The following is a 20941-nucleotide window of genomic DNA, read 5'->3' on the forward strand; positions in this document are numbered from 1 at the left end:
TTATAATTGTTATTTTATATATATATATATATATATATATATATATATATATATATATATATATATATATATATATATATATATATATGTATATATATCAGGCCTTAATTTAAATAAAAAATGCATTAACGCATAAGCCTAACGGGTGATGCGGAAGTTATCGGACAAATCCTAATTTCATTATTTGAGCATAATAATTAGTTTTTGTGGTTTTATGCGTAGGCATAAACGTTCTATAAAATATAAACTTTATTATTTGAAACACAATTATTTAAAATGAGGTTAAATGAAGCTGAACGAGAATCTTTTCGAAAGCGACTAAAAATGTTTTTTGTAAATAAACCTAATATTAAAAAAAAATTGTAAATCATTTTGAAAAGGAAGGATTTGCTCGAAGTACAATATGTGATAACCTAAAAAGACTTGAAACTGTTCAATCCTTTTCTGATAGAAAGCACCCTGGTTGTCCGAAATCCTGGACTAGAGAAAAGAAAGCCGAATTAACGAGACTTGTCAACAATCGAAAAGGGGTCAGTCAGAGAAAAATAGCTATTAAATTCAGTGTAAATCAATCGACAATTGGTCGTCAGTTAAAAAAAATGAATATTAAATATAGTAAACGTGAAAAGACTCCAAAATAAACTATAGAACAACAAATAAAGGCAAAGAAAAGAAGCAGGAAACAAGTTAACCAACTCTATAACACAAAATCGCTTCTAGTCATCAATGACGAAAAATACTTTTGTTTTGCAGGGGACAACATGCCTGGAAATTCTGGATACTACACAAACAACAAAAAGACATGCCCAGAAAGTGTTCGTTTTATAGGAAAAAAGAAATTTCCAAAAAAATTACTAATGTGGATAGCCATATCTGACCGTGGTATGTCCGAGCCATTGTTTCGCACTTCCAAGGCTATACGATCAATTCATCAATCTATATTAATGAATGTTTAGAAAAACGACTTCTTCCATTTATTCACAAGTATCATGGAGACTTTAACTATTTATTTTTGCCAGATTTAGCAAGTTCTCATTATTCTAAAGATTCTCTAAATTGGATGGACCAATATGTCTATTACGTTGATAAAGAATCCAATCCCCCAAATGTGCCTCAAGCATGACCAATTGAAAATTTTTGGGGACATTTGGCACAGAAGGTTTACGAGGGAGATTGGCAAGCTTCAACAGAGCAAGTTATGATTGATCGCATTAAACTAAAACTACAAGAAATTGATTTAAACTTTTTACAGTCGCATATGAAAGGCGTCAGAGCAAAATTGAGATCAATTGCAGATGGTGGTGTTTTTTCATATAAAAAATAATATATTTTTATTAAAAGATAAATGCTTTATTTAAAAAAAATATAATAGTAGTTTGTTTTTTTATTTATAAATAAGTTATTGACGTTTTTATTTTGTCCGATAACTTCCGCATCACCCGTTAATGTGAATTTGAAGTTATAAAATTCTCTTTATTTTTTAAAGACATTGACTTTTTTAAATTACTGCAATAATATTAATTACGGCAAAACAAGTTAAATATGACTTAACTCATTTTTTATTATTACTATAAGGAAATACTTGTTTTCTTTTATTTTTTTTAATATTAAATAATTAAATTTAATATAACATTTAAAAAAATTTTTCATATAATTTTAAAAAATTTGCAACTAAAAATGATTTTTTATTTTAAAAAAATTAATGACTTACAAATAAAAAAATTGCATTAATTTATCAACTTTATTTATTAAAAGTTTATTATTTTATTAGCGATTTTGTTGTAAAAGCAAATATTATTTTTCTAAACACCATTTGTAAAAATTATATCATTGTATATGTCATTTATTAAAAAATAATTGCTGCGCTCTGCTTGCGTTATAAAAAAAATTTTAATTTATGTTTTGTTCAAATTTTTGATACAGCCCCAGAACACATTTATTAAAATTAAATTTTGAGTAAAAAGAAAATGCTTAGGAAAGAAAACCGAAAAAACAATTGCCATAAAAATGAGCTAATTTTTTTTAAAGAATAAATAAAATTTAAATATTGAACAATATTAGGTAATATTTTTTAATAAGTTTGACAGTTAAGTTTAACCCAAGCATTAACTTTAATTTTAATAAACTTAAAATTTTTTTTTAATCAGAGTTAATTTATGATTTTTAAATCAAAATTAAGTTATATATTTTTTTATTAGAATAAAATTATGCATTTTTATTAAATTAGTTTTTTTATTAAATTAGTTAAATTAAATCATATTTATTAAATTTTTTATATATATATATATATTTAACAAAATTTGTTATTTAACAAAATAATTTTTATATATATATATATATATAAAATAACAAATCAAATCATTTTTATTAAATTAGTTTTTTTATTAAATTAGTTAAATTAAGTCATATATTTTTTATCAGAATTAAATTATATTATAATGATCTTTGCTTCAAATTAAAAGTGTTAGCATTTTTCAAGCGAAAAAATCCATCATTACAATAAAAAAAATTAATTACAAATTATTTATTATTATATAAAAATTTAAGTAAATTTTTTTAATGCAATCAAAAGTTGCATAAATATTCTTGTGCTCGCAAGATGATAAATAAAAGCTTTTAATATATATATTTCTTTTATGAGTTTTTTTTTTACATTCCATTTAATAACTTTGTATATATATAAAAAATTGTCATCAACTATAGACAATTTTGTTTTCTGCTACTAAATATTTCGATAAAATAATAAGTTATTTTTACTCGTATAGTTAAAAACTAGTCATTGGAGTGACACCTTATTAAAATAAAGAAATAAAGCAAAAAAAAGTGATATAGATGGTGACCAAAATAAAATAAAACAAAATAAAAAGAACAATGATATTTAAAAAAGCAAGACAAATAAAACAAAAAAGGGAAAAAGTGATGAAACTGACATGAGAGATCCCATAACAGGTGTTAATCTGTTAATCTGTAGTACAGATTAAGACAACATTTGACGATCAGAAGGATGGTAGAAAATAAAAAAGAAAACAAAAGTATATTTTTAAATATTATGATGAGACAAAAAATAAGAAATAACTTGAATAGTAACAACAAACATAAAAAGTTACAATAATAAAAATAATTTGCAACAAGACCACAAAAAAGTACACTTTAACATAAACAATACACAAATGTACTCATCAATATTAATAATGCACTAAGTTACACAACAGTATAAACAAAACATAGAAATACATGACAATATAAAAAAAACACAAAAACACATGATATTATAAACAATGCGCAAAAATACATGACAGTATAAACAATCTAAACAACATAAATTAATAAAACTTAGAAAATGTTATTTTTGTTTTCTTTTAATAACTTATTAAAGTTTTTTATTTTCGAATTTATCACGAACATTTATATTCTTTAGTTCTTCTGTTTATTTAATGTTTTTCTTCAATTTTTATTCTTTAATATTTTCATTATTTTCACTTTATTTTTTTTATTTTTCAAGTCTTCTATTAAACAATTTTTATTTGCTTTTCTTTCATTCTTGTTTCTATTTTTCACCTTTTCGCCAATAAAAAAATGTTTTTTTTATTTTTATTGTCATTTAAACTTTTGTAACAAACTTTTTTACATAATTGTCATTGAAAAGTTAATGTGGTTTTTTATAAAGTTAAAAAATGGTGAAAGGTTTTTAAATGGAAATCACTCTTGGCGTACGTAATGCGTACATAAATTGCCAGCAGCTTAACGCTTTAAAACAAGGCCTGACAAATATATATATAATTTATAATAATATAAATTGGACTTTGTACATTGTAAAATCATTGATGTTAGTTGCTAAAATAATGAATACACCATAGAACACATAATATGTTTTTGTCTTGCAGCTGTCATAGCTCTACCCTAGATTATATTTTTTGAGATCAGCATTTTAAAACAGGGCCTATGGGACTATTTCAAATATTTTCAGTAGACACATCTACAAAGAAAAAGTGCTAAGTTGATGAAAAGAAAGCTTTTACTTGATAAAGATATTAGTTGTGATATTAGCTATTGAATATTGAATATTATTATACTTTAATAGAAACTTATTTTATATTAATACACTTTTCTACGAACAAGAATTTTGTATTTTAGTACAGTGTTAAACCAATCAATGTTATACATACATATATGTATAAGTATATATATATATATATATATATATATATATATATATATATATATATATATATATATATATATATATATATATATATATATATATATATATATATATGTATATATATATATATATGTATATATATATATATATATATAAATTTTTTTGTCTCATTAAATTATTTAAAATAAATGCTATAATAAGTTAATTCAAGCAATTTAAGATGTTTGGTGCTTTAGTATAAATATTTTTTTTACCAATACTAAATATGTTTTTTAAATATTCTAAAGTTATTGTTGATATTTTTTTATTGTTATTATTATCATTTTGATGTATTTGAGTTGAAAACTACTATGATAAATATTTTGTTTGGTTTAATGGTGTTTAGATTCTAGGTGGGTTACATGGTCTGTCTGTGGTAGGAAGGAATGCTGGTTCTATGGTTTATAGTAAGTTCATGGTTTCCACAATGAACATTTTTAATCTTTATATTTATTGCAAAAAAAATTATTTTATATTATTTATATACGTTTGTGTGGGGGTGCATTGATGTTGTTTTTCAGGTACTTTCAAGGAAGTTCTTAATGAATAAAATTAGAATATATATAAATATATATATTGAAAATAAAGTTTCATGATTTTACAACTACTAGTTTCATGCTATTTGCAATCATCAGGTAAAATGTATTTTTTTTTTTTAATTTCAAAAATTTTATATACCAAAAATACTAGATTTTGTAGAGCTATTGTTATGCATATATGGATTGTTTTATTCAATTTAATCTTCAAGCTTGTAGTTGCTTAACAGAAACTTATTTTCATAACAAAATTAGCTCTCTTTTATTCAGCTTATAGTAATAGCAACAGTATTTAAGCTGTAACAGTATTAACAGCAAGTGAGTTAGAAACTCATTTTGAAACTTTTGATAATATACAATAATTTACAAATGTATAGAAAGAAAACAAAAAATAGTTTTCAAGTTAATTTTTTTGATACTAAAAATTTATCTAATTTATTCTTGAAACTGCTTACGTTTGCTGACTTGATGACTTCCAATGGCAATTTGTTCCACAAATGCTTTTCTGTTTATAATGAATTCATGTCTCAGTATAAACTTGGTTTATTCTCTGCTGTATTTTTCATCATGACTTCTGCATGATTTTAACAAACCAAATTTTGGTTTGTTTTTGATTTTTCTGGTATTTCAATTATGTATGCTACAAAAAGGAATGACCCTAGAGTGGATTCCTGTGGAACACCACTTAGTATGTTTATCCATGTTAAAACTGCTTCGCCTTGAATTCCATATGCATTTAATTTTAATATAAGTTGCTTGTGTGGCTTGTTATCAAATGCTTTTGCAAAATATATCATTATAATATCTACAGGTATATTTTTTGATAAATTGTGTATAATAAAATAAAGAGTCTCTAAAAGATTTGCTATTATTGGCATTGTGCTGCTTTTGTTTACTAAGGCTCTGTGAAGTTGGTCGTTTAGAATATCTGTGATCTCATTTTGATTATTTGTTACAGTAATATTAGTATTCAAAATGGCTTCAATCGATTGCTTAGTATTCCTCTGACTGTTTACATATTTAAAAAGAAGTTTTAGATTTGATTTTGATTTTATTATCAGGTTTTTTTAGTCTTTTTGGACTAATACTTCTTTAATGTTTTTACTTTTTGGTTATGTTTTGTATGAATTGCCTTTTTTTATATAATAGTATCTCGTTCTATGTAATGTAATGTTATTGTAATAACATTTAATTTTAAGTATTGTGTTATTGATTTGTGCTCCAATCAATTGAGTTAACTTTTTTGTTTATTTGGTGTAGTCAAACTTATTTTTTAATATTCGGCTTGTCTAGTTTATGTTTAATTTAAGTTTGAATGTCAATATTAAGTGCCCTTTGTTTTTACAGCCTCGTGTGATTGGAGCTCATTTATCTCTTACTATAATTAGTTAATATCAATTCCAGTGTGTTATTTAACTGTGTTTCTGACAGTTTAAATGTTGGATTATTAACATACTGAAATAAGAATTCATTGTTTATTATATTTTAAATATGTGTTCCATTGAATTTTCTCTACTACTTACGCTCTCAACATATCCACTATTCCAGCTAATGTTTGGAAAATTGAAATCTCCAAGTATGCTACATCTCCATACATTTTAACATTTACTTTAGTTTTTTAACATCTACTTTAGTTTTTTAACATCTACTTTGTTTAAAATTAATGTCTATTTGTTTATTTGGTCTATATATACATCCATTGAGGTATTTGATGTTCTTAATTACTATGACAGCTCATATTTGTTCTGTTTTGTTGTCCTGATTTTCAATATTTATTTCTTATGATGTAAGGTTGTTCTTTATGTACAAGGTAGCTGCACCATTTTTAGCCTGTTAAGATATATTTTTTTTGTATATTGTGTAACCTTTTAACTGTAAAAAGGATGAGTTTTGATACCATGTTTTTTTGATTCCGGTTTATTATATTCTTGGTTACTGACTTTCTTAGATTCATCAAAGATTTTAAATTCTTCTATATTGTTGCCAAGTGATGTTGCATTAGGGTGGTCCATTTTGAATTTTTTTTTTTTTGAAATTTTGACCAGGATTTTTACCAGTGATGACATCTAAAAATGCTAAATACCAAAAATTTTAAGTTTTAAACAATTTTTAGATCCTATATATTTAAAGACAAGTGGCTTATTGATTGGGACTTCCTAAATAATAGTAACTGTATGTTTAGATATATACTAAATATATATATATATATTTAGTAATATCTAAACATATGGGAGCCAATGCCACAGCAATGGCTCCCATACCAAAGAAGGTTGGTAGACCTAGTAAAAGTTTGGGAAATAATGTATCTATTGAAGCAGAAGAGAAAGTATTCAGATCAGGAAAAAAAAGTTTTTTAGGTTCAATACATATTCCAGCTGTTGCTATAAACAAAAATATATCCGCTAAAAAAAGTAGACCCTCTTCTGGTTTAAATAATTGGATTGTTGATTTTTCTATAGAAAACTTTTAAGGAGAAAAGCTACCATTGAATAGAGCTATATTGCAAAAATATATTCTTGAGAGAGAAACTGATCCTAGAAAAGAAACAAGAATTGCAAATCATCTAGTTAGTGGTATCATTGAATACTTTTGGTTACCTGCTCATATTTCAATGAAGTCTAACAGGAAGGACTGTGCTGCTCAGATTATTCGTTTGGTAAAGGAATATGATACACTGAGAAAATTCCTGAAAGCAAAAGACAAGAAAGAAAAGTAAAGTAAAAAACTACATCTTTTACATTAAAACTGAACAGTATGTGATATATCTGTTTGATATATCACATACAGACATCTAGACATTGTTGAAACACTCTGGTAATGGCGATTAGCTTATTGACTGGGGCTTAAAAACCCAACAAAAAGTTTCCTTAAGTGGGCTCAATGGCTGGAGTAGACAAAATACTTGCTTAAAAAGAGCGACAACATTCAGTAAACTACAGTATCACAAAAAAAAGCAAAAATAGGAATTGTTTCATATTAAGAAACAACTCAAAATTCTTGAATTTTGCTCAATAATTAATGATGATAATGAAGTCAATGAGGGAACTGAAATTTAGTGAGATGTTACAAAAGAAGATGAAAGAGATGAAAATTTTTAAGTGAAAGAGAAAAAAAACGTCATTGCAAATCTGCGGTAGCACTAAAAATTTCATAAAGAGAACTATTAAAAGAAACTTATACAGTTGCTGATGGATCAGGTATTAGTGAAAAACAACAGCTACTTATTTCAGGAAAGATTTCAGCAGTGGTTGGAGCAGCTTTAAATGATATTACACATTCTAAATCATCAGTTCATAGAACAAGATCAGCTAATAGAGTTGAAGAAGCTAAATTAATTGAACAAACTCGGATTCCACCTGAATTTTTGGAAATTCATTGGGATGGAAAAATTTCCAAACAAGCTACTCAAAAAAAGGAATAGCGACTTGCTGTATATGCAAGGCCACTTCCTTAAACTGACGACTGATCTGGTCAAATATGTTGTTCAGTGATAAACCTAGTTGATAAATCGCAATTAAAAGCATCTGTTATTGCACTTGTCTATGATAAAAAATCTGCAAATAGTGGAGCGCATAAATGAGTTGCAATTCTAATTGACAAGCAAATTGGCCTCATGATCAAAATAGTTTTTTATTTCAACAAACACTTAAAGTAAAGAAATAGGCAATGGAAGGTTTGGAGAGAAAACATTTCCTTGTAAGAACTATCAAGAACTAGTGTAGCTTATTCTATTTTTTTACATTTTAGGAGATTTCTGCATTCGGTATGCCGGTTCTGATCATCATGCAAGGTGGATGTCAAAAGCCATTTGCTTATAAAAATATTCATACTATCTATTACTTTTAAACTTAATGATAAAGAAGCAAAAAAGGTTGAGAGGGTGGCTGAGTATAATTGCCTTTTTTATGGAAAGTACTTTCTTCAATCTGCTATTACTGCTGCTGCTCCAGCTAACAACCTGCATTTCTTTTATTTAATGAGAAAATTTAAATCAATTAACCTTAAAAGTGCCGAAGAAAGCATCAAGTCTTTTAATTAACACCTGGAATACTTATCTGAGGTGTTAGTAGTTTTTTCCTTGTTTGAAGACACTAAGTTATGCTGAAAAGACTATGATGGGTCAGAAACATATAAACTTACCAAGACCTAAAGTACTCACTCCTTATAAACTGAAGCCTCTGATTATTGTTTGGCGCAACAAAGAAAAACCTTTTTTATCATCTTTCGTTGGCAAAAGATCATGGTTTTCATCTGTTAAAATTAAACAGACTCCAAGAATAGCTAAACATTTCATCAGAGCATTGAAACAAATTCTAGTGCTGTAACGCTGTAAAATGTTTTGATCCAGTAAGGAGAAAACAACTTTCTCAAGTTGTGGAAAAACATCAAAAAAGCTTTAAAAGAGAATATTACTCAAAGAAATCAATTGAAATTAATTTTCAATAAACAAAAAAATAACATTTCAGTAATGTTATTAATTGTATATTTTTTAACATTTTAATAAATCTTTTGTGGGATATGTACAAATAGTCATAAATTAATAAATTTTTAAATTAATTTTTAATGAATTATAATTAAATTGTGTAAACCCCACTAAGTAACAATAACAATTAAAGAATAAAAATATTGTGCAACACTTGTGCAATCCCATATTTTAACCTCCAATGTTTTGCAGGAGATCTAAAAATCATTTGAAATTGGAAATTTTTTGTATTTAGCGTTTTTAGATCAAATGTTATCACTGGTAAAACCCAGTTAAAGTTAAAAAAAAAATGTTAAAAATAGACCACTCAAATATTGCATTTGAATATAAGTAGGTTTTTTGTTAGTACTGCTCATTTCTTTTTCCATTTATTACATTTAAACTTGAGTCCAGCTCCACATATCGCATATCAAAAGAGATCATCTGGTCTTTATGCTACATTTTTTGTGTCACTTAATTTTCTGAGATCCATATTTCCATATTGCTTTGCATGTGTCATATCTGGTGAAATGTAAATACCTTTGTACTGTGGTTTGATTTAATCCCAAGTTTGACTCATCACGTAGTAAAACAAAATATTTCTCCTGTTGTGCTTTTGGTGGTACAGTCTGTTGTTGCGCTTCTATGTAATTGTTTTAGTTTTTTGACAAGCATAAATTAAGTATTTGACTAACATTTTTTCAGTTTCTACTTTTTTAACTGTTGCAGTGACTTATTTTGATTATGTTTTTCTTTCATTTTTCTCTGTCTTTTTGTTCTTTTATTGCTGTGTTTACTTGTTACTATATATTTCTACTATATATTTCTTGTTTTTTACCATTAATGACCATGTAACTGGTCTGCTAGAAACCGTTTTTTGAATTTGTGCTTGTTTTGTTTCATTTTGTGTCATTTGTGATCTCAACTGTGCATTTTCATTTTTTAGTTGATTTATTTCCTTTTCATAATCTGATTTATACAAATCTGGAATACTTTTATTGAGTTTTTCATTTTTATTTTAGTTTTTTCTTCTGAGTTTTTTTTCGTTTTAAATGGGAAAAAACCCTTATATTTTACCTGATGATTGCATGAAACTAATAAATATATGTAAAAATCATGTAGTTTTATTTTTAATATACATAAAAGATTTATAATTATATCATAATTAATGTTTACCTGTAGATCAATTACACAAATTAGCTCTCCAATTAGATCAAACAGCAAAGCCAGCTAGTTATATGATGTTGTGTAGTTATATCATTGCAAAAATATATACATTAGACTGTTGTAGAAATCAGATAAATGGTGATAGCTCCAGCTGCAGAACTAGCCAATCAACTAATATATTTGACAACCATGTTTATAATTGCCAAAGAATAAATAACAAAACTATGGAACCATTTTTCTAGCAAATTGTTTTTCTTGAACTTAAAAATGAAATGAATTTATTATTTTATAAAAATAGTTTACGCATGCAAAAACATGATACATTTAATTAACACTTTCTATTTAAAAAGACACAAAACAATGTTAACTCTTGGCAACATAAATTTAATTTCCTTTTTACAAAAATACACATTTTTATATATATATATTTTTTTTGTATAATAGCACTACTGATGAAACTATGAAAGATCTTGAGTGCTAAATTATTAATAAAAGTTCTACAAATGAATAAATCATTTTAAAGAAATAAATACTCTTTATTTGATAAGACTTTGCACTTATTTACGAACTATTTATAATTATTTGAGAATTTTTATTTATATTTTTATAAATATTTGAAAAATTTGCGTAAAAATAAAATAGAAAAATTGAGTATCTAATTAACTACAATATTTCAACAATAAAACAATCAAATTGACTGGAAAAATTATTGATAATATAACAAAATATAAAATCATAATAATGAATGAACAAAACATCTTAATGAGAGAAACTGAAAAACATTTTAACACAAAGCATGCCACTTTTATCAGAATAATCAGCTGATATTTAAGACAATAAAATCTTTCATGTCCTGGAACTCAGCATTTCAAATAAATTAAATGAACGCTCACTTATTTGCACAGTGATAAAAAAATAGAAATTTATAATCTACTGATCTCAGTCAAAAAAGACAAAAAGCTGATGGTGTTGTTGCTAGTGTTCAAACAATTAGAAGAGTACTACAAGAATACAATTACATGTGGCAAGCTGCTTGCAAAAAACCACATTTACTGATAAAACATAAAAAAACATGAAAAAACTTGTGTTTAGCTCATAAAACATGGTACTGGTAGTATAGGTATCGGGGCCTGTATGAACTATGAAGGTGCTGGTTGTTTCAAAATATTCCATGGAAGGCTCGATTCTCAAAGATATTTAGACATATTGGATAATTATTTAATGCCTTCTATTGACGTTTTCCCAAAAGACATGGGAATCTCCCAACAAGATAATGCTCCATACTGCTAAGGTTTGCAAGCAATTGTTTGAAGAAAACAACATTGAAACCATGTCTTAGCCTGCCAATAGTCCAGATCTCATTTACATAGAGAATTTGTGGTCTGGGTTAAACCACAATCTTTGTAAAATTGAAATAAAAGATCTGGACCAGCTGAAAGAATTAGTAACAAAATTACTGAATAGTGTTCCAAAAGAGATTACTCAGAATTTAGTGAACTATATGCCGAAATGTATCAATGAATGCTTAAAAGCAAAAGGATTGTCAATAAATATTATTTCTTTTTTTTTTATGTTTTGTAAATATTTTTTTATAAAGATTTGTTAATTTTATTTTTGTGGTTAGTTTATTTTGGCCACTTTTTTTTTTGTTGTTGATATAAATGAACACTTGTTATAATTTCATTATTTTAGTTTTTAATTTTATTATTTTATAATAAATTTATGTTGTGACTATTTGATTTATTTCAATAAAAAAACACTAAAGAAAAATTTGTTTTTAGTTTATAAAAAGTTTAATTTCAAACTTATATTCATACTAAAATAACATGATAGATCGTTATTAATGGCCAATGTATATATATATATATATATATATATATATATATATATATATATATATATATATATATATATATATATATATATATATATATATATATATATATATATATGTAATATGTGCTTTTTTCACTAGGTGATATTCTAAAAAACATTTCAATAAATGTAAGTTTTTTTATGATTTTTTGCATTAATTTTCCCTAGCTTGTGTATGTATTAATAGTATTATAAATATACTCTAAATATAATTTTTTCTTGTTATTAATTAATTTACCAGTATTATTATGTTACTATTTAATGTCAAAAAATAATCCATCAGCTATATAAATTTTGTCAATTAATAAGTTATATGTTTAAAAGAAAATGTAAAAAATTTTGCGTATTGTGCATTTCAAAACTTTGTTTTTTTAAAATTGATACCAATAGTTGTCACAAACATCAATTATAAATAACCATTAGATGCAAACAATAGACACCATTTATAATTATACACAAACAATAGACATCAGTCACTCAATGTACAAATTTTTATTATTGTTTTGTCCTTGGGTTGAGAGTATGTTTTTCTCAACAAGGGTCCAAGAATTTTCCTCAATATTCTATCAAGAAACTACTAAAACTTTCTGGAACATTTTCAATATGTCAAAAAGTAGTTATACAGGTATAAAAGCACAGATGACACATTTGAATTCAAAAAGCACATGTGATACATTTGAGCTAATTTTTTTGGTGAATGAAGGGAAAATGAGTTGTATTTGAAGAAAAATTATTTATTTTGAATAGTATCAAAAGGTGTTTGCATACATCAAATGCATTTTGCTATGTTTGTTAACAATTTATAAATTTAAAAAAAATCAAAAAAGTATTAGGTGGAAGCAAGTTGTAAAATGGTAAGGTCTACAAACATACTTTGACGTGCCTGTTAGAAATTAGGACAAGTCTTAGAAACTGTATTTCATATTTGAATATTGCAAGAAAATTTTTTTAAGGTAAGTTGAATAGTTGCTTTTTGCTTGGATGTGGTATATTTTGTAGAATTTCAAAGATTTAGATATATGTAGTTTATTTAAGTGGTTACAATTGACAAGGTTTCTATATATTGATAATAGTGAAGTGATGACTATGTATAGACAGTTCCAAGAGCCTTAAATTTGTATTGCTTCACAATGGAAATAACAACCCATCTATTCCAATGGATTACTCTATGCATCTTCAATAGGACTTTGCCAGTATCAAGATGTTGCTGAGCACCTTGAAGTATGACTGCTAAAGATGGAAGTTCATGGGCCTTTAAAGCGGTTTCATAAAATTTTCTTTGCCACTGGGACATCTGTGATATTAAAGCGCACTAAAAAATCACTGAAAAGACTAGCTTTAAAGGACCAAGGTCTCTGTGAGCAAGAGAAATGTAAAATAAGAGCTGCTGATAAAACTTCAGAAAGTGCTTATTTTGTCACTGTAAATTAAGTTAGATTTCATCAAACAATTTGTCACAGTTCTTCAAAAGGAGTCAGCACCTTTTAAGCGCCTCCAAGATCATTTTCTGTTGCTGTCTCAGGCTAAAGTTAGAGCTGATATCTTCTTGAATCACAGATCAAGTAGATCATAGAATGTAAAAAGTTTGTTAAGTTTCTGGGCAGGACAAAGAAAGCAGTTCAGTACAGTTGTATTTATACCCAACAATTTATTTAGTTGTTTTGGAATAGAATTTAAGTATAAAGCAATAATAAAAATGATAAACTTTGACTATTTTTAGTGTCACAAAAATGTAGTGGTTATGAAGAAAGATGATAACTCAATACCAGTAAGGATGCATTTCTCAAATAACAGGTATTAATAAGAAAGGATTTTTATTTTTGCTCTAATTTGATACTTTTTGAATTGTTTATCAGCTTTTGTTGGTGAGTTGAAGCTTAACCCTGACTGAGCTCTACACTACCAGAGATGTAATTGGCATTGAACTTTGTATTCTGTGCTTTACCACTACTCCAATATTATGTTCATGTATTAATAAAATGCTTGAGAAAAAATAGAGCATTAAATGTAACAACAATACATTCCACATTTGATTAAAAGTCAGCACTCTCACTGCTTTAAATAAGAAACAAATTTAGAATATAATTTCTTTTTTACTGCATGAAGATCACAACATTAAATAATAAAAAAACTCTATCTATCACTACTAAAATACTTTTGGTTTTTTAATTAAGCCATTGATATTTTTTTGAAAATTTTTATTAAGTTTATTACAATTGGAATTATGCATTTTATTATTACCAGTGCTCTGAATTTTTTTTTTATTTATTTAAATCTGACCTAGAAGTTGATATGTACTCCAATAGCAATTATCATTCATTATCTATTCATACAAACATCTATAAAGAAACTCATCTATACTACAAATTTATTTTACACTTTAAAACTCTAGTTCATCTTTCACTTTCAAGCTTAAGTTCTTCTTTCACTTTCAGACTTAAGTTCTTCTTTCACTTTCAAATAATAGTTGATCTTTCACTTTCAAACTATAGTTCATCTTTCACTTTCAAACTATAGTTCATCTTTCATTGTCAAACTATAGTTGATCTTTCATTTTCAAACTATAGTTCATCTTTCATTGTCAAACTATAGTGGATCTTTCACTTTCAAACTATGGTTCATCTTTCATTTTCAAACTATAGTTCATCATTCACTTTCACTTTCAAACTATAGTTCATCTTTTATTTTCAAACTATAGTTCATCTTTTATTTCCAAAATATAGCTTATATTTCACTTTCAAACTATAGTTTATATTTCCACTATCTTTATATGAAATATACAAAATCTATAATGAGAAATATATAGATGAAAATGTATGGATATGTTGAACCAAATAAAATTGAGGATGATAAAGTAAAATGTGAGGAAAAATGACAGAAATAAAACTTTTTATCTATTTATTTGTGTTTATCATCATTATCACTGTGATCTCCATCATAATCACTATAATCTCCATCATAATTATTAACATCATCATAGTCATACTTATAAATAAAACAATCATCATATTTATAAATAAAAACTTTTTTGTACACTTTTTTAAATATATTTTATTTTTTAGACGTATTGGTGATATAATTATTACACCAAAAATACCATGGGTTTTGCAAGTCAGGTATGCATTATTAAAGTAAAGGTATGCTTTATTAAATATGAAGATATATACTTGATAACATTTTTGCTTATCTATTTCCGTACTCTTGTTGTTTATTCATTGCTTTTTTTCTTGTTCTTGTAGAAAATAAAAAAAAGCAATGAATCAAGACAAAATGAGTCAAGACAAAAAAAAAATTTTAATTAACATGTGTAATATGAGGCTGTTAGAAATATTTTTTATATTTGGTTGAATTTTTCATTTGTTTTTATTTGTTATTTATCTCTTATACACCTAATATATCACTAAACGTTTTGTGAGGTGTTTTGTGAAAGCATTTACACTCTTATACACCTAATATATCACTAGAGGTTAGGTGGTGTGTTAGATTGTATATTAGGTGGTGATATATTAGGTAGTTGGTCAGGGTATATATTAGATGGTGGGTTAGGGTGTATATTAAGTGCTGATATATTAAATGGTGAAAAGATTCTCTTTAAATAAAAATAAAAAACTAGTTTTTGATCTGTATTCTTCAAGGTAATTTTATGCTTATCTGAATATAATGAGAATGTTAAAATTTTTTAAAATATTTTTAATAAAACACATTCCTCAATCAGCATAAAATCAGCTAAACCACTATACTATTTGCCACTTTATATGTCATGTTTTAAAATATATAGAGTATATGTATATGTTTACATTTTACTGTTAGCAATCTTTCTTCACCTTTAATTGATAAAGGATACCACGGATTGGATAATATTATCCCTGAAATGCAGGTAATTATTTTATAATGTATTAAAAACTTTATAAAAACTGATTTATGCCAAAATTAAATAAATATATGTTTTAGTATTATTTATGTAAACTTTGTAGAGGGAGTATGAGGGTGTATGTATGTATTCTGTATGCTTTTATTATTAATTAGCATTTTGTTTATTGAAAATCAGAAAAAGTTAAAATGAATTAATGCAAAAATTTTCAAAGATTTTTATTTTAAATTTGTTGTATTAAGAATTTCAATATAAATTCTTTATTTGTAACATTGGTTTGGCTAAAAAGTATTAAGTTTTTTTTCCAAAAAAAAATTATGGATGGTTGTTGTGGCCTTAGCCACTAATACTTTCTGGTGTGGTTTACCTAATGTACACCTTATCCAGTACATGTAAGTAAAAAATGATAATATGTCCCTCAATTAAAAACCAAGCCAGTTAAATGCGGTAGTGGTGTTGTAGTAGAGCGCTCGCTTCATAAGCAAGAGGTTCCAAGTTCGATTCCCACCATGTCCCTGTTTCTCCGTGCAGCAACCTTGTTTGTCAAGGTTCGCGTTTCAGAGTTGAGAAATGGTTTATAACCACAACTAAGTAGCCTCCTCGTCTGTAGTGGCCTTCTTGACCTTGGGGAGGTGAGTTAATAAATAAATAGTGCAAAAATTGGAGGTTTAAGCAGGTGTCTACTTTCTGACTATCTGTCTAGCATTCAGTTTACATGGCATCCAAACACTAATCTTTTTTTTTCACTGAAGCTTTCAGAACATTCTGGAAATTCTTGAAAAAATTACTGAATACTTTTTTTAGCCAAATAAATAAAAAAGTAATAATAAAATATGGTTTTTATGTTCAAATATTTGAATGACAAGTTTAGTATTGACAAGTGTATTTATGTGCATTGTATAGAATTGATAAGCACAAGAACTTTTTGTTTTGCATCAAAATACACTTCTTACAATTATCAATCTTATTCATACATCATTAAAAAATTTACTATATTTTTTATAACAGTAGACACTAACAGTATGGAGTTGATAGCTTACTATCACTTTACTATCACTAAAAAGATGAACAAAGTTAGGTAGGCGTATCATTTTTATCCTTGTTTGAAATGACATTTTTGAAATGACACTTTTCAAATGGCGCTTTTGAAATGACACTTTTGAAATGATAATTTTAAAATGACACTTTTCATATACAGTCAGAGACATCAAAAGAGAGTTTGTTGTTACAACCATCTCTAACTCATATATTTACCCTAATTATGATATATGAAAAATTTATATACTTGTCGTTTTATTGTTTTAACCTGAATGCTTTTAGAATATTTTTTTGGCATCAGGACCTGCATTTAAATCTGGTTTTGTTTCAACTCCTTTTGCAAATATTGAAATTTACAACCTTCTTGCAAGTAAAATTTTGTAACATTTTTATTTAAGTTTGCTAAACTAAATTGTGTAAAATACAGTTTTTTTCTTCTCGTTGCTTGTAATTTTCTTTTACCATATTGCTTAGAACTCTAAAGTAATGTACAATATTTTATGTTTATAGTTTTTAATAACACAGATAATATATTAATTTATTTTTTAAGGTATACTAAAGTTGAAACCAGCTCCTAATAATGGAACATTTGGAAGTCTTAATCACTTGCTACTTCAACCTTCTACAACTGAATATTCTTCATTGAATAAAATAACTTACCCATTTAGACTTTTTCCTAATGATGTGAATGCAAGAAAAGTATTGTGTAAATCATGCATTTGTCCTTACTGCTCGGTAATCATGTATTTTTTATACTTTACATTATTTCTTGTTCCTCGCTTTAGTTTTTAAAATGCTGACTTGAATGCAGTAATTATATATATACACACTGTAAAAAAAAAGGTTTTTTTTAAATAGCTTTAAAAGGTTTTTTACTTTGTCCCGAGGGTCGAACCCTTTAAAGGTTTTCTAGAAAACCCTTTTTTTAAAAACCTTTAATCCGAAACTGGAAAACCTTTTTTTAACTTGTACTTTCGTTTTTAATTTGAAATATAATTTATTCAATAATTTTTTATATTACGCAATAACAATTTCAAGCACATATAAAGTTGGTTCAGTAATATTATACTTAGGATAGATTGAATATACACTTTAGTTGAAACATTTAATTTATACATAATATTGCTTATATGCAAATATTTAGATTCTTTAATTCCACTGTAATTTTGCACGCAATATGAAAACTCAATAAAGAAAATTCTGTAATAATGTTTAAAATCTTATAACATCAAAGTAATATACAGTAAAGTTTACATTAAATAAAAAAAAAACATTACAATAATCAGAGACAGGTCAATAAATGTTGTACAAAAACAAACAAGTCGTACAAAACGAAACAAATTGGAAAATAACGTTAAAACTATTATGTAAAACTATTATGAGTTATTATACAAATTTTCTGCTTCAAATTTAACTATTACAACTATTATATTCCAACGTTAAAAGTATTACATGAAGTTTATTTACCGTTAAGACTTATTTTCAAAGATTAAATCAAGAAATCGCCTAGTAGCACGAAATATAATAAAATTTAAAAATATGAGTTTATTCGAATTTAGCGACAAAAAAACATAAATAAATTATAAAGGTTAACAACAAAAACATACAAAAAACAAAAGCCATAAATATCAGTGCAAAAGGCGGTTGTCCCATTTGCTGACAACATTTAGCACTTTTCCTTTAGAAAAAATTTTTAGAAAAAGAAGCACTTTTTCTAAAAATTGACATGTATTGATCAATCCTTTTGGGAATTCAATGCTGAATATCCAAAATGCAGCAAACCATGCTTGAAAAGCCTCGAACAAAGTACAAATAGTTTTAGGAAACAAAACTTCCTTGTCGACTGATACATTCCACTCGTCGTCTTGTGGCAATATGACCGGACTAATTGGTATTTCCTATATAAATAAAGAAATAAATACAATAATTCATTTAATCAAAAAACAAACCTAAAACAACTTAAAATCCCTCTGATACAAAGCTCTTAAAACCATTCAATTTTAAAATTTCTTAATTGATAACATTTCTATATAATACAAATTATTGAAGACTCCTCGCCTAAAGGACAACATCACTTTTTAAATTGTGTCATTAGTATGAGAATATTTACATGGACTTAAAATATTTAATAACTTATTTCCTCAAACCAGTAAATTTTTGCATTTCCTTAGATCTCCTTCTTAATATTTCTTATTATTTCTCAGATCTTCTTGTTATTAAATATATATTAGTTTATATAGTTTAATATATGATAAATACATATTAATTTGGAATGGACTACAAACAATGGACTATAGAAAAATATGATCAAGTGCAATTTCCTAAATAATGTACAATGTACAATAAACATCCTACCTGTTTTGGTAAGGGAAAAAACAATTCTTCCTTTTCTTCAAATAATGAGGGCAACAATATATATAATGTAACTAACATCACCTTCCAATCTAAAAGTATTTATATCTTTAATTATAAATACATACAAAATAATACATTTGTTAAAACTAGTATATATAAAATAGCAGTATTAGCATACATGTGTAATGTATTAATAAATGATCAAATGCTTTTAAGTTAATCAATATTTGCTAAAGTTACTAAACTTGTGTAACTTATTGCCTACTATGACTAGTTTTAATTGCTATTGGAATATTACAATTTTTTATTTTACAATAAAAAGAATTGTAAGAAAGAAAAATAAAAAAAAACAAAAATTACCCTGTCGTTTACCATTGTCCAAAGTCTCTTCTAAATGTTTGTTTATCATTGTTGAATATTCACAATGTTTTTTGCATCTTTTGACTGCTTCTTTGATCACCGCATTATAAAGGGATAGAAGTTTCATTTCTAATTTGGTTACATCTACACCATATAGCAAAATCACATCTGCTGTAAACTTTAATTTATAAAAATCATTTGTAAAATTCATCTACATTATGATTACAAAAATAAGCCTATACTTAAAAATTTTAATGTTCATAAGGTAATTTTTACATAGTCTTTCAAAACTGTCAAAAGAAAATCAATGGAAATATTGTAAAAAAAAAGCACATTTCATAAAAGAAAAATTATTCTTTATATAATCTTACAAAAATATTTAGTCGTAAACACGGAAATTCTTCCAGAACTTCTGCAGTTGCGTGAGCATGGCAGAAAAGTTGTCTGTACCCGCAAGTTCTTTTCATTTTATCTTTGTTCAAATCAAAGTTTGGTGTCTGTTTTTTTATTTCTTTTTTTAAAGCATCTTGATGTTTTTTTATGCTTATGTGATCCTCACCTTGTATCACATTAGCCAACTAATAAAAAGAAGTTATAGTTACAACTGTACATATAGAAGGATATTACCTTACACCAATCAGCTGGAACTTGTGAAAAGTAACGAAAATATACATTTTTGACATTTAAACAACATAACATTACAACAATTTTACAAAGTTATAGCAAGTAATATCTATATACATTATTACATACTTTAACTCGAGCTGTTTTTGAGAGGGTGCTGTTGTCAGGTTGATCAATTTTAACTTGATCTACTTTTCATTTTCTTTCTGAAACCCCAGGCCTTCCAAACTTTTCTCTTATTACAGCAATTGAATTTTCGCTACAAAGGGGTTCTCTGTATTTTTTAAATTTTCTTCGAAGAGCTACCTCTAATAGTATTCTAAACTCAAAATACCCATTTAAAATGTGAAATAGACATAAATTAATTTTTAAAATATAATTTTCATATTAAAAAAATGATGACAAATAAAAGTATGTACAAAAGTATGGAATTGCATTACACTACTTCCATC

General features: G+C 26.0%; 1 protein-coding gene across 3 annotated transcripts in view; it reads left to right on the forward strand.

Moving 5' to 3' along the window:
- Nucleotides 1–20941, forward strand: part of LOC100210354 (uncharacterized) — an 86045-nt gene that overhangs the window by 37877 nt on the left and 27227 nt on the right. For all 3 annotated transcript variants that reach the window (XM_065805909.1, XM_065805910.1, XM_065805911.1), the window contains exons 13-19: nt 4548–4608; nt 12342–12370; nt 13962–14035; nt 15304–15357; nt 16052–16118; nt 17433–17520; nt 17701–17885. In XM_065805909.1, the coding sequence (XP_065661981.1) occupies nt 4548–4608; nt 12342–12370; nt 13962–14035; nt 15304–15357; nt 16052–16118; nt 17433–17520; nt 17701–17885 (558 nt within the window). The remainder of the gene's footprint in view (nt 1–4547; nt 4609–12341; nt 12371–13961; nt 14036–15303; nt 15358–16051; nt 16119–17432; nt 17521–17700; nt 17886–20941) is intronic.

The sequence above is a fragment of the Hydra vulgaris genome, chromosome 09 (genome assembly GCF_038396675.1).
Source record: "Hydra vulgaris chromosome 09, alternate assembly HydraT2T_AEP".
Classification (NCBI taxonomy): domain Eukaryota; kingdom Metazoa; phylum Cnidaria; class Hydrozoa; order Anthoathecata; family Hydridae; genus Hydra; species Hydra vulgaris.